This window comes from Leopardus geoffroyi, chromosome A2 (genome assembly GCF_018350155.1).
Source record: "Leopardus geoffroyi isolate Oge1 chromosome A2, O.geoffroyi_Oge1_pat1.0, whole genome shotgun sequence".
NCBI classification, from domain to species: Eukaryota; Metazoa; Chordata; class Mammalia; order Carnivora; family Felidae; genus Leopardus; species Leopardus geoffroyi.
This window is the reverse complement of record NC_059331.1, coordinates 65,870,375-65,885,296: the sequence shown is the minus strand read 5'-3', so window position 1 is coordinate 65,885,296 and position 14,922 is coordinate 65,870,375. Positions and strand designations below refer to the sequence as shown.

At 52.2% G+C, this 14,922-nt stretch overlaps 1 protein-coding gene across 8 annotated transcripts in view; it reads left to right on the top strand.

Annotated features, from left to right (window-relative positions):
* GRB10 (growth factor receptor bound protein 10) overlaps positions 1-14,922 on the top strand; it is a 185,221-nt gene that overhangs the window by 141,782 nt on the left and 28,517 nt on the right. For 7 of the 8 annotated variants that reach the window (XM_045494287.1, XM_045494290.1, XM_045494291.1 and 4 more), the window contains one exon: positions 14,167-14,323. In XM_045494287.1, the coding sequence (XP_045350243.1) occupies positions 14,167-14,323 (157 nt within the window). Of the gene's footprint in view, positions 1-13,418; positions 13,545-14,166; positions 14,324-14,922 lie in introns of those variants that run through there. The other variant, XM_045494293.1, reaches the window with a different exon arrangement.

Below are 14,922 nucleotides of genomic sequence, written 5' to 3'. Positions count from 1 at the left end.
GACGACATCTGTGGAACCAGCACAAGCTCATTCCCCAAACTGCTTGTTTCTCCGCCTTCCGTGACCCCTGCCTTCATCTCCGCCTCTCTCTGCCCCGTTGTCCCCTCTCTCGGGACCACCGTGTTGGGAGGGCCCTTGGCTGTCTCTGCCCCTCGCGCTCTCCGGCAGCGCAGTTTTCCTAAGAAGTGACGTCACTCACACCCCATCAACAGATGCATCTGTGAGCAGAGTCTGCCCGCTGCTGAGAGACGCTCTCCCCTTCCCTGCACCGCACCCTGGGGGTCGCGGCCCCTGTCTCGGTCTCCCCCACTGAGCTCTCTCACTCTCCTACCAGCACAGAACACCCCGGGTATTGGTTCTGGTTTGTCGTCTGTCTCCCCACTTGGGTGAAGGGCCGTGAGGTTGGGATTTTATCCTAGGCACCGTGTCCCCACCACTGAGGTGTCCGGCCAGGAGAAGGCGCTCCAGGAGTATCTGCTGAAAGAGCGGCCGTGACAGAACCCTGTCCTGGTCCCGTGCAGGTGAACCTGAAACGTCCGGAGAGGTTTCAGCCGATCTAGGCCAGGCCCTAAAAATATTTCTTAAAATCATAGATTATGTGGTAGAGGCTACATTTTTCATCATAAGTTTGATTGCACAGCTGGGCGGTATGCTCCTCTCTGGCCCCACGTACACGGTCACACCTTCCCTCACCGTCTCACAGTGCTCTTACAACAGATTTTGTACCGTAAGTTTTTTAAGCAAACCCCTTTTGATCGTTCTTATTATAAATAGCTGAAATGAACATTCTTGTACATAGATCCTTGGTCACTTAACGGGTGGATAGATGATACATAGGCGGATAGATGACAGACAGAGGATTGAAAGCTGATAGACAGGGGCAGGGAAATAGTGGATTCCCAGCAGCGTAATTGCTGCATCAAAAGATCGATGTGTTTGCGACTGCACGTGTGTGCATACAAAATTCATTTTTATAACCATTGGCCGAGGGCTACCTGTCCCTTATAATAAAATACTCAGGTGCCAGGGCTGGGCTGATTCATGTGCTGAGTAAATGGGTGTCTCATGCCACCGGCCCTCGAGTGGCAATGCCAGGTCACCGTCCCCAGTGAAGAAGGCAGCCTCCCAGGGAATCCACCATTTTGATTGGCTGTTTCTGGGGCTTCAGGAAACTCTAGATGATGTCTGGGGGCAAAGGGACAGCACCTAGGGAGATTTGCCGCGGGACATTTGCTTTTCCATCCGCCCTAGGAACCTGAGTCGAGACCTTGACCGCAGGGCGGGGGTAAGGTGTGCACGGTCACTGTGGGGGTGCTTACTTTCTTTGGTGTTGGACCTTCTGAGCCGGTGTTCTGTAGAACCTTTTGTTTTCCTGGGTTTAGAGGAGTTGGCGAGCTGAGTGCAGCGTTCTGGCTTGTGTTTCTTTCCCGCAGGTCCGTGGTCCAAGGTGAGCAAAAACTAGAAGGCATGGCTTTGCCCGGCGGACGTAACTGTACAGCAGGCCAGAAATCTGTCTGCTGTCCTCAGCTGGCGAGTTTTGCTGTTGTAATTGACTGAAAACGTAGCCCTCAGCAGCAACGCCATCTGTGACATTTGGATGGTGGCTCTGGCGTGCTGGGTTGTCGGGACCCGGAAGGGGGCCCGAAGGCTGCCGTTCTTTATGATCTCATAGCCATTGAGGACTCCTTCCAGGCTTCTCAAAAGTCTCTGTTTTCTTTTTCTTTTCTTTTTAATGTTTATTGTTAGAAAGAGAGCATTAGCAGGGGAGGGGCAGAGAGAGAGGGAGAGAAAGATTCTCACGCAGGCTCCACACTGTCGGCACGGAGCCAGATGCAGGGCTCAAACCCATGAACCACGAGATATGACCTGAGCCAAAATCAAGAGTCAGATGCTCAACCGACTGAGCCTCCCGGGTGCCCCGGAAGTCTCTGTGTTCTAAACTTGGGTCAGTCGACCAGTCTTCCCTCTCCCACCCACCAGTAGGTCTGTCCCCAGGTTTCTGTGTCCTTTTCCTGTGCAGCCATGTCCCCACCCTCCTGTCCCACCAACTTAATGCTGGGGCTGGAGCAGAGAGGGCAGCTGTACTGGCCAGAGAGGCGGTGGCCCATGGGGCTGACTACAGGCTGATGTCCTGCCCTTGCTGATACGGTCCTGGCTGACCTCTAGGAGGCTGCTGGTGGCTCCCCTGTCCCCAAATCACAGTAAGACCTGCCCTGCTTACCCATAGGCTCAGGCAAGACTTTTTTGAAACCAGATGGCAAGAAATGCTTTGTACGCTTTGACAGAAGGTGAGAAGTATAATTATCCTGATATAGATGATATATTGGCCTAAGGTAGTCCCATCATACCTGGCAAGGTTCAGATGGCTTTGGGAAGCCGCCTTTTTTTTTTTTTTTTTTTAAATATTTATTTATTTTGAGAGAGATGGGGCACAAGCAGACGAGAGCGGGGCAGAGAGAGAGGGAGAGAGAGAATCCCAAGCAGGCTCCGTGCCGTCAGCACAGAGCCCAATGTGGGGCTGGATCTCATGAACTGTGAGATCATGACCTGAGCCGAAGTCGAGAGTCAGACACTTAACTGACTGAGCGCCCCCAAGGGGCCCCAGGAGGCCACTTTTGATGGGTGACTCTGACCCGCGGATACAAGAGGGAGAAGGTGATAGGTACGGAGGGGCCAAGTCACTTCCCTGTCTGCATGCCCGAGCTCAGCATCGTGTAGCCACCCAGTAAAGGGCACAGGCGTGGACACGGCCCTGTGGTGGTCTGCTCCGTGGACCTCCCTGGGCAGGTGCAGAAACACACCTGTCTGGGGCCCGTCCCCACTGGCTGACGTGACGGAGCGCCCCCTTCATGCTTGGGATATTTTGCTCAGCCCTGGCTGTGATTGAACCACCCACTGCCTGCCTGTTTTGGATCTTAAATAGCCCTCGAGACAGAGGCTGAGTGGAAAAGGAACAGAGACACTCCAAACAAGGGCTCTCTGTCATCTTTATAACTTTGCGTTCTCTCGGTGACAGTTGACCATGTGATAAGACGCTGGGGGAGTGATGGGGAAAAGGAGGTCACCCTTCATTATTTTCACACCATAGTTATTGTTAAATTTTATTTTGAAATGATTTCAAACCTCTAGAGAAGTTGTACGTCATAATACAAAGAACTCTCATAGATCCTGTTCCCCGATTCCCTAATTGTTAATGTTTTGCCACGTTTTAAATTGTTTTCACTGCCCGTATACATAGCATATATAAAAACATATACATTACTTATATCACATATACATGTGCAGGTCAGATCAGGTTAGGGGTGCTGACCGCCCGTGCAGTCGAAAATCTGAGTATAACTTTTGGCTCCCCCAGACTTAACCTTGTACAGAGCCTTACTGACAACACGAACCTAAAATGAACACGTATTATATACTGTATTTTTACACTCAACTAAGCTAGAGGAAAGAAGACGTGATTGGGAAAGCCATAAGGAAGAGAAATGCATATGCAGTATTGTGCAGTCTTTATACAAAAGAAATTCACGTGTAAGTGGAATCATGCAGTTCAAACCTGTGTTGCTCAAGGATTAGCTGTGTGTGTACTTGGGCACCCACAATAACTGTTATTCTCTTCTCTGAACCATTTGAGTCTAATTTGTAGACATGAAGCCCTGTCTTTAGACCTCAGTGTCTCTTTCCAAGGAACAGGGAGCGTAGCCTAGCGTGTTTAACATCCACGAGGCGCGCGTGTCCAATCTGCAGACCTATTCACGTTTCCCGCTTGGCTTTAGAATGTTCACGTCGAGTCCAGAACCACCCTTTGCGATCGCTTGTGTCTCTATCGTTTCACCCAGAACGCACCTTAACGCCTTGTCTTGCATGTCTTCTGTGTCCTCGACAGTTCTTGAAGGACCCCCGTGGCTTGTGGGGGGCTTCCATGGAACCCCATCAGGTTGTGTGAAGCTCACAATGTTGGTTTGTCCAGTTGATAGTGGGGTCAATCCCTATCGCTCGGCGAAGATAGCGCCTGCGACGTTTCTCCATCGCACAGTTACCGTTCTCTGTAATTAGGAAGTCATCTTCAAAGGAAATTATTGTGAGACCGCGTTAATTTGCTTTTCTCCATCCGTCTTCCCTTGACTGGTTCTGTTGTGTGTTGATGATTCTTGTCTGGTTTTTCCATCATTCTGCATTTATTAGTTGGCGTTCTGCTGTTAGGGATGGTGTGCTTTCTCTTCTCTTACTTACGTGTGTGTGTGTCAGTAAGGACGCAGTATTATTTCAGTCCACGGCTCACCGTCATTATTACGGGTGTTCATTCAGACTCACATTGCCCCATGGGGGCTGGTTTCCTATTTCCTTGGACGTGTCCCCATCAGAGTACTTCCTTGCTTCCTAGGATAAGACGTCCCCTGTCTGCAATCATATGGATATTTGGGACTGGACAGTCCTTCGTTGTGAGAGCCTGTCCTGGGCCTTGCGGGATGCTTAGCGGCATCTCTGGGCTCTACCGACCAGATGCCCACCTGCACATACACACACACACCTGTTGTGACAACCGAAGCGTCTCAGACACTGCCAGAAGTCCCCTGGGGGGTGCAAAATCTACCCCTCCCAGTCCCCACTGGGCACCACTGAGGAAGCCAAGGAGTAACGCTTCCTTTAGTGAATTTCATGGTCAGTTGGAGAGTCAATTCTTACAATACATTAGGCAGGAAAAGCCTTATAATGTGCTTTATTTCCTCTAGCAACACAAGGGTAAAGGGATGTTGAGGCTTTTTTTGTCATCCTTTTATTACTATTATTTTAAACAAATTCTATTCTTTTAAAGTTTATTTATGTATTTATTTAAAGACAGAGAGTGAGCACACATGAGTGAGGGAGGGGCAGAGAGAGCACCTAAGCAGGCTCCCCAAGGTCAGCACGCAGAGCCCGATGCGGGGCTCGAACTCATGAACCGTGAGATCATGACCTGAGCTGAAATCGAGTTGGACGCTTAACTGACTGAACACCCCCCGGCGCCCCTTGGCTGTGAAGGATTTAGAACATAAGCAGGAGTAGACAGAATAGTAAGATGAACCCCCTGAGCCCCTCACCAGCCCCCACGACCTGTCTGGCTCCAGCCACGCCCCGTTGACTGCCCCCTGACTATTGTTTGGGACAAGAATCTCATGTAAAAATATCACTTATTTGTAAATATCCTATAATACTTCTGGGTCTGTAAAAGATGAGTGTGTTTTTTTTGTTTATTTGGGTTTTGTTTGTTTGTTTTTTACCAGAACTGTAATCAATCCTAAGTCCTTAATATCCTTAAAAATAGTCCAGATCGGATCAGAAGTGCATTCACACCACAGTCTCGGTGTCCCTGAAAGACGGTGCCGTCTGTGTGCTCCCACCCTGGCTCAGCTCTGGACGGAGGGTCCCAGCCCCGGCCACACTGCAGGCTCCGGCTTGACATTCACGCTGCCGCAGCCCCAGCAGAGCCTGGGACAGGTCACCCCCAGCCCCACCCCCCCATGGCAGGTGGACCCGGCTGGGTGCAGGGGGTCCCTTGTCAGGCACCTGCCTTCCTCCCTGTGCGCTTCAGGTTCTTTGCAAAACAAATTCCTAATTACTAATTTCAGCTACCACGTGAGCGAGTTTTTGGAGCAGAAGTTCCGGGCCTATGCTTTCCGGCTCGGCACTGCAGAGGCCTTGATCCTGGGCTCACACGGAGGGTGATCTTTTAGGCACACAGTGGCCCCCGGAAGGAGAAGACAAGCCAGGCGGATTACTGAGGGTTGTATGCCACGCCGGGGAGTTTTATGCATCATCCCGCGGGCCACTCGGCATAAGCCTGTGCGATGGTCCAGCAGTCCCCCTGCTTTGGCAGTGAGGGTGTTTATGGTCAGGATAGGGTGGGTCATGCAGTAAGGAGGGGAGAGGGTCTGACTCCAGGACAGGCAGTTTCTAAAGTTCATGTTCTCACTGGGGAGCCAGAAAATCTGTACCTAACTGATGTTTCCAGACAGCTTGGGGAGGGAAGAGTGGGCAATGGGGCAAATGCGGATATCCCGGGAGCGGAGTCTACACAGTGTGCTTGATAACTGATAACTGTTTTTTGTTTTCTAGTGTTTGTTTATTTTTGAGGGGGGGGGGAGGGAGGGGCAGAGAGAGAAGGACAGAGGGTCTGAAGCAAGCTCTCCACTGTTAGCACAGAGCCCCAACGTGGGGCTTGAACCCACGAACCATGAGATCATGACCTGAGCCAGACTCAGATGCTTAACAGACTGAGCCGCCCAGGCGCCCCACTGATAACCGTTTCTTAAGTGGGGCAGCTAAGCAGATTCGCACATGGTCCCGTTCTGTTCCCTGACAAATTCAGTTTTAGGGACTAGTATTCTACCAAACATGCAGTCCGTCCTCTCTCTTTTGGAAGTGTTTCCGTTATTAGAGATGTATTTAAAAAAAATTTTTTTTTCAACGTTTATTTATTTTGGGGACAGAGAGAGACAGAGCATGAACGGGGGAGGGGCAGAGAGAGAGGGAGACACAGAATCCGAAACAGGCTCCAGGCTCGGAGCCATCAGCCCAAAGCCTGATGCGGGGCTCGAACTCCCTGACCGCGAGATCGTGACCTGGCTGAAGTCGGACGCTTAACCGACTGCACCACCCAGGCGCCCCATAGAGATGTATTTTAATAAAGACTGACATCTAGCAATTTATCCTGAGAAAATAAGCGCACACACTAAGACCGCATAGAAAGATGTGCCAAGCCTCGAAACCATCCATGTGGACAGCCGTCAGGACAGCACCGTGTTCCGTACGGCCACGTGGTCAAATACCTCACAGGCGTTAAAACATCAAAGAAGCATCGTTCCCGGGAGATATTTGTGATGTAATCTGAAGCCACACAAGCCCGATTGCAAAACTCTACGTCCTGTGATCCTAAATGTGTCAGTGTGTCTATTTATAAGTACGTGTGCAAACGAATACTAGAAGGGCATACTCTAGAATTGTAATGGATCTGGGAACTGTCACGGGTTGTCAGTTTTTTTCCTTTGCCCCTTAAGTGTATTTTCAAGCATTACAATGAAAACTTATTTTTTTATTAAAAACCATTTTTTAATATTCATTTATTTTTGAGCTAGAGCACAAGGGAGCAAGCAGGGAAGGGGCAGAGGGAGACAGACAGACACAGAACCCGAAGCAGGCTCCAGGCTCTGAGTTGTCAGCACAGAGCTCGACACAGGGCTCGAACTCATGAACTGTGAGATCATGACTCGAGTATAAGTTGGACGCTTAACCGACTGAGCCACCCAGGCTCCCTGAAAACTTATTTTTATAATAAAAAAAAAACTAACGTGTCTGTGTTTGTCCGTGCGTGTGTGTATGTGTCACGTTACGTGGCCCTGCCCCTCTCCGCTTCACACATCCCGGGAGCCGCCGGCATCGTCCTTGCGTGCAGGACAGAGAAGACTCCACTCCTCTTCCCTTGAAGTTGTAACTGAACCGGCCCTCACGGCTGTGTCCCCGCAGCTCCGCGCTGCGATGGGGACAGGCAGCCAGGGCACCGGTCACGGCTGCAGGGACTTGCATTCCGTCTACACCCATGATTCCTGGTCCTGGAAACCAGAGGGGAGCCTTGCAGACAAGGAGGGCTGCCGTGGGGCTGACGGAAGGTCTGAAGAGTCACCAGCAAATCCATTGCTGCAGAGTGGAGGTCACAGCTGGACATTTCCTGACCGGGAAGAAGGGCCGGTGGGGCAGAAATCTTCTCTTCCCCATGGCTCCCTCGGCCAGCGGAGGAGCAGGTGGGCAGGGCAGAACCAAGACTGACGAAAGAGCCGTGGCTGTGGCCCAGGAGCCCTGGGGGGAGGAGGAGAGGTGGGCAGACGTTCCCATGGCAACAGCAACAGGGCCTCCTGATTGGCAGGGACACGGTGGGAGCCCTTATGTATAGCCTGGCGCACTAGGTGATGCCACCACCCTGTTCCATGCGTGCAGGGACACTGAGGCCCAGAGACCGCACGGCATCTTTGCTTGGCTCCAAACAGCTGGGATCTCCTTCGCTGTCTTCAGTCCACTGAAGGAAGATTCAGCTGTTGTTGTTTTTGTGCTTCTTTACTTATTTTTTGAGACAGAGAGGAAGAGAGCAAGCTAGGGAGGGGCAGAGAGAGAGAGGGAGACAGAATCCCAAGCAGGCTCTGGGCTGTCAGCACAGAGCCCAACGCAGGGCTCAGACTCACGAACCTCGAGATCACGATCTGAGCCGAAACCAAGAGTCGGACACTCCACCGACTGAGCCACCTGGGCGCCCCCACTCTTTTTTAGAATAGCTTTTATTTCGATGTTGGGTAAAATGATACCAGTTTATAAAACTGCCTTTGTCAAAGTAATAGGCTATACCTAACCATTCTAGAAAAAAAAAATACAGATGGGCAAGTCAAAATTGATTTTTCCAAATGGATCTGTGTGGTATGAAACAGGCATTAAAGGCTGTGGGTAGGCCGTCTGTGCTTTGAATTTCATCACCAGCTTCCTAAGCTGGTGACAGCCATCCAGTGAGGGGGGGAAAGGGGCGCTAGGCGGCTCTGAAATCTGTGGTTGACTTTCGAGAACTATGTTGTGAGTTATTTTTAGAATTTTAGCTCCTTTAGAAAGGATTGGTGAGGACTCAAAATATATTTTAATTGAAACTTTGAAGTCAGCAGGCTATAAGGCAAATTCTTTCTCCTTTTTTTAAAAGTTTGTTTATTTTGAGAGAGAGAGAGAGAGAGAGAGAGCGAGCGAGCAGGGGAGGGCAGAGAAAGAGGGAGAGAATCCCAAACAGGCTCCACAGTGTCAGTGCAGAGCCCGACGCGGGGCTTGAACTCAGGAACCGTGAGCTGAAACCAAGAGTTGGATGCTTAACTGACTGAGCCTCCCCGGTGCCCCAGGGAAAATTTCTTTAAAAGTAAGTTTGACTCCGTGTAATTCAACAGGATGATTATTACAATGAATAGAGTCATATAATTACATAGAGTCGCTTCCATTATCATACCTTATATATCTCAAAGTAGCGCCATTAATTTAGAACAGAACAGGAAAAAATCGTTAGATTTACATTAGTTTTCACTAAAATTCATCCAGCCTAACCCTGGTTCTGCCCGCGTCTGAACTACACTTAATTTCCCCCAAAGTCACTACCACTGCCCAGTTTGGGGGGCTTCGGGCACACCAGAATCAAAAGCCTTTTCACGTAGCGCCTTGGGAGCCATGGATCCCTCTGGGCAGGGAGGTCTCCAGCGCTGGGAAGCATCTTGCGGGCAGAGAAGCAAAAGCAAACAGCAGGTGTCCCAGGTTCAGATCCTGACTCCAGCGGCTTCTGCTCGCTTGATGCAGGGAAGCCGTTCTGCACTACTGATCATCAACTTGACTCTTCATGAGTGTTTACCTCCCAGTATCTACAAGACACTTCAGGAGTTTCCGAAAACCGCAGCTTACGTCCTCGTTTTGAAAAATGCATTGAAACTGGACCCGGAAGGGCTTTGAGCTGAGAAGTCAGTTGATGGAAGGCAAAGCTGGCCTGAGCTCCTGGCTCAGAGCCCTTTTCTCTCTAGTCTCTTGGTTTCTGTGCCAGAGTTTGCCCCTCATCCCCCCACCCCCGCTCTGCTCAGCCCATGCATCCCAAAGAGGGTGACCTTCCAGGGACATCCCACACTGTGGCCAGTTCTGGGGGCAGAAAGCAGAAAGCACCCCAGTTTCTATTTTCCCCAGGTGGTCTGGGCCAAAGCGAAGAGGTCTTGTGAACTCAGTAGGAGACTCTGAGCCTGTAAGTCAGCCAGAAGGTACACCCCGTGCATGACGTGGGAGCGAGATTGACAGCAGGGAGGTGACCCCCACAGCCTACCTGCTGGGTCCCCGGGGCCAGAAGCCAGGTTCCCTAGGGTACAGATGGGGGCCACAGAGATGCCGTCATGCGCTCAGACTCCTTCCTTTTAGTTTGCTTCTTGCTCTGTGCAGGGAACATATAGAAGGCAACAGCAGGGCTCTGGGAACACCAGAATGTTCTGTCACCACTTTGGGGCTTTGATCCTTGGCTGCAGCGCCTAGGAGTCAGAGGCTGTGTGGCCTGACAAAGCTTTCCTGCCCCCGCTACCTCTGCAAAGAAGATGCCTCATGCTGGTGACGTCATTATGCCCTCTTTCATGTTAGTGTTTTATTTTTAAAAGCAATGAGCTACTTAGTCTCTTTTGCAGCGGAGAAGAGAACATTGGGGATTCAGGGGTTGGCTTTTCCTGCAATTTACCTGGTCAGAAGTTTCCTTTCGCAGCCAAATTCACAAGCCAGGGTCAGGGTCCAGGTGTCTGCAGCCTTTAGACGGAGCCTGCCTCAATCACAACTCTGTTTTCAGCGTCAGCACACACCCCCCCGGGGCGGGGGGCAGGTGCAGGGGGCTGAGACCTTTCCAAGGGAGGGGGGCTCTCGTTAACCTGAGCCAGGCGTCCACCGTGAAGTCAGTGATACTTGAGAATCCCCATTTCACAGATGAGGAGACTGAGGCCAGGCGGGGGGCGTTCACTGTGCACAGCTCGTTAGTTCCACAGCTAGTTAGCAATGAAGCCGGATTGCAGCCTGGTGGTTCCAGAGCACCCAGACCCCCCTTTGCCACGGGAGGTTGTAAATGATCCTTTTACATCCTTTATTGAGCACTGTGCTTTTCACTTGTGATTGATTCTCCCAGCAGCGGCCACAGCACAGAGAGGAATGTGAGTCTCAGCTAGTGAATACCCTGTTTGAGGTCACAGAACCAGGAAGTGGCTGAACCAGGCGGGCATGGTGGGGCTGTGCTCCAAGTTCACCCCCATCCTGGCATTGCCCACCTGGACAGGCTGTGCCCAGGAAACCCGAGAAACTTCTGTATCCTGCCCCGTGTGAGATGCTCGAACCCATCTCAGGAGCCTCAGCTTGTTCCCCGGAGCCCTTGACCCAGGCCTGTGCACTGAGGGCTTATTTGCTTCTAGAAGGAGCCCCAGCACGGCCCAGGTGGTGACTGAAGTGTGTTTGCCACGGCGCAAGAGGCCCCTTCAGCTGCTGGCTTTAGAAGCCATGGTGTTAGGCGGCTGGCTGTTGCACGCTTTTCTTTGTGCCTTGGTATTCGCCGAAAGTGCTCTCACCCCCAGCTCCAAACATGTGCCCAGTGGGAGGTTGCTGGGACGTCCAGTGGCATTCTTGCGCTTTCGGTCTCGGGGGTTTATTCTGCCTGTGGTCCGCGAGCTCTAGTGTGTTTGAGAGGTGGCTGGGGTGTGTCCTGTCAGGGTGGAATGGGCAACCTGGGATTCGAGATCCTGTCACTGGACCACTGTCTCTTTGTCCCTGCCGCGGGCCTGCCTGTCCCAGGCCTGCCTGTCCCAGGCCTGCCAGCAGACCTTCTCTGGGGTTCTGAAAGTCGTGGAGTTGGCCATGTGACAAAGCACATCTTAGCTTTTAATACTGAGTCTATATATCAATCTCCAAGGGAGGGGGTAAGGGGGAGGTTGGCCATGGAGCAGTAGAGAGAAGACGAATGAGTTTAAAGAAAAATACATTCGGGGGGCTCCTGGAGGCTCAGGTGGTTAAGCCTCCGACTTTGGTTCACAGTTCATGAGTTCGAGCCCGTGTCGGGCTCTGTGCTGACAGCTCAGAGCCTGGAGCCTGCTTCGGATTCTGTGTCTCCCTCTCTCTCAGCCCCTCCCTCACCTCAAAAATAAATAAACATTTAAAAAAAGAAAAGAAAAATGCATTTGGCTGGAAACATTAAAAACTAAGGCCATCCCTGTTTTCGGCCAGGAAAATTGATAAACAGACTTGAACATAATTGGGATTTTCTAGAGAAGCTGATGTTGATAGTAATTGCAGAGAAACTCTGGCACTGAGGAAAGAGGTTTATGCCCCAGCTGGTTGTGGCTGTTGCAGAGCTTGTCCAGAGGACTTAGGTGCAGTGCAATTAGCATATTTATAGGGGATTGAATGGATCTATTTGTATTTTCTAAATTGTTTAACTTTTATGTTAATGTGTGTTTTTTTTTTTAATTTGACCTATAGACAAAGCCATGTTTTCTTTGTTTAAATTAAAAGTTGTGTGGGGCGCCTGGGTGGCGCAGTCGGTTAGGCGTCCGACTTCAGCCAGGTCACGATCTCGCGGTCTGTGAGTTCGAGCCCCGCGTCGGGCTCTGGGCTGATGGCTCAGAGCCTGGAGCCTGTTTCCGATTCTGTGTCTCCCTCTCTCTCTGCTCCTCCCCCAATCATGCTCTGTCTCTCTCTGTCCCCAAAAAAAAATAAACGTTGGAAAAAAAAAAAAAATTTTATAAAAAAAAAAAAAAAAAAAAGTTGTGTTTATGGGCTCTGTCATGTCAGCTGTATTTGCATATTTCGTTTGTTCCGTGGAAGTGTAACTTCTGTTGAGTGAAATGTGAACCTCAGGAAGGAGATGAGTAGATTTCCTTCGTGTGCCTTGCTAGCTTGTCCCTCAGTCCCGATTGGCTCCCCACTGGGGATTTCTCTGGGGTGGCCCAGAGGTGGCAGGCAAGGTGGTGTCCCCAGGGAGCCCCGCCTCCTGGCTGACCCAGCCTCCCCTCCTGGTGAGTGAGCTTCTGGAGGGCTGGGGACAGCCCTCGTGAGACCTTGCAATCCCTGTTCTGGCTCCTGCGTTTACCCCCTTGTAACAGGGACTTGACCCCACGCACGCGTCCTGTCCTGCCAGACAGAATTTGCACTTGGGAAAAAGGACAGAGAGGGAGCAAAAGAGTGGCAGCCACTTTGTCAGGACCAGCTGACATTCAGAGACCACGGTGGGGGTGGGGGAGGGGCAGGCTCCTGCTCCAAAGTTGCAAGGGCCTCGGAGTTGGCGGGACTCACATTTCTGAGACTTGGCAGACAGGCCGGGATTCAGGGAACACGCGCGCTCCGGCTCTGGGCGTCCTGCATACTGTCTCACTGTCATGGGAAAACAGGAGCAGGGCTCTCTCTGGCTCACTGGCCTGAACGTCCTGCGTCCTCCTCACCGGCACTAAAGTGGGGAGCCCGTTCAGGGGCGATTGATTGCATCAGGCTCAGAGAGGGACCTGATTGGTCTGCCCAGCGTGGCTTGATTCACTACCTGGAGGACCAAGCTGGAGGCAGCTTGGCAGGAGCCCGCCCTCCCGCCCAGAGACAGTCCCCCAGCCCCCCTGCACGGCCAGCCATCAGTGGGACAGCCCTGGAGGGGCCCAGCCGGCCCGGGACAGCGGAAAAGCCGCTTTGAGGACACAATCAAACTCCCTTTCAGGACACAATCTCAATTTAAAATGCCATCTTGTTCCTCCGACTGCTTTTTTCATGCCGTTGAGGTAAGATTTTGTTTTGAAGCATCACCTGTTTCCCCAGAGATTGGATCCCTATCCCTGCCGGTCTGCAGCTGGGGCAGAGGATATTTACGACCCTGGGCTTTTCCGCCGGACTGTCCCTTTGCCATGGAGCTATTCATTTGTAGTGGCTTCGAACAGTACCTGCCTGGCTGGCAGTTTTGTAGGGGGAAGGGGACAAAGAAGTTTTCTGACTGGGTTCCGACTGTGTGCCCTTCTGTTTCGGATTTTGAATTGCAACATTTTCACGTTAATTTCATGTTCCTGAGCCTTAGGAACATGACTTAGGTGTCGTGTGACCAGGGGTTGGCCGCTGCACCCCAGACGCTGCGGGTGGACAGCAGGTGGAGTCATCAAAAGTTAGGCTTTGGGATGCTGCGTTTGTGTTTGCAGTTGGTTCACCCATGGAATGTCTCACCCTGAGACCATCAGCAGTATTTGAAATGAGTGCTGATGCTCCCTAACACCAGAGCTTGAGAAACACTCAGGCTTGGCCGCCTGCTGGGTCTCCTGTGAGGTGTCCCGGCATTTTAAGAATTTCCTGTTGTGACCTTACATGCCCTGCGCCTCCTCGTTGGGCTGTTGTGAACACGTGCCCTGCCCCTCCAAAGTTGGGGGGAGGGGTGAACACGTGCCCTGCCCCTCCCAGGTTGGCAGGGGGCGCATTTGACACGTGGCCCTCCAGGCGCACTGTCGCGTGCGGCTACCCGCTGCTCAGAAGGACAGTTATACATGTGTTGGAACACTGCTGTTCTTACCTTTCCTGTTTTACTTTGGTCCAGTTTTTCCTCCTTGAAAAGCCGAGCTGTTCCTCTGTAAGCGTCCCCTTTGTCTGTTGCAGGATGTTAAAATCTTTAGCGAAGATGGGACGAGCAAAGTGGTGGAGATTCTGGCAGACATGACGGCCAGAGACCTGTGCCAGCTGCTGGTTTACAGAAGTCACTGTGTGGACGACAACAGCTGGACGCTAGTGGAGCACCACCCGCATCTGGGACTAGGTAGGGAGCACCCTGGAGTGCCTGCCGTGCGGTCAGACGAAGCCAGCTGTGTCCCCCCCACCCCCAGCACCCCTGCCAGTCCGGCGAGCTGTCTGTCTGCTGTCTTCTGTACCCCCAGCGCCCCTGCCTGTCCGGCGAGCCGTCTGTGTGCCGTCCCTTGTCCCACTGCACCCCTGCCTGTATGGCAAGCCCTCTGTGTGCGGTCTCTGCCCCACTGCACCCCTGCCGGTCTGGCGAGCCGTCTGTGTGCCGTCCCTTGCCCCACTGCACCCCTGCCAGTATGGCAAGCTGTCTGTCTGCCGTCCCTTGCCCCACTGCACCCCTGCCAGTATGGCGAGCCGTCTGTCTGCCATCCCTTGTCCCACTGCACCCCTGCCAGTATGGCGAGCCGTCTGTGTGCCGTCCCTTGTCCCACTGCACCCCTGCTGGTCCGGCAAGCCCTCTGTGTGCCGTCCCTTGTCCCACTGCACCCCTGCCAGTATAGCGAGCCGTCTGTGTGCGGTCCCCTGCCCCACTGCACCCCTGCCAGTCCAGCAAGCCGTCGGTGTGCTGTCCCTTGTCCCACTGCAAGCCGTCTGTGTGCTGTCCCCTGCCACACT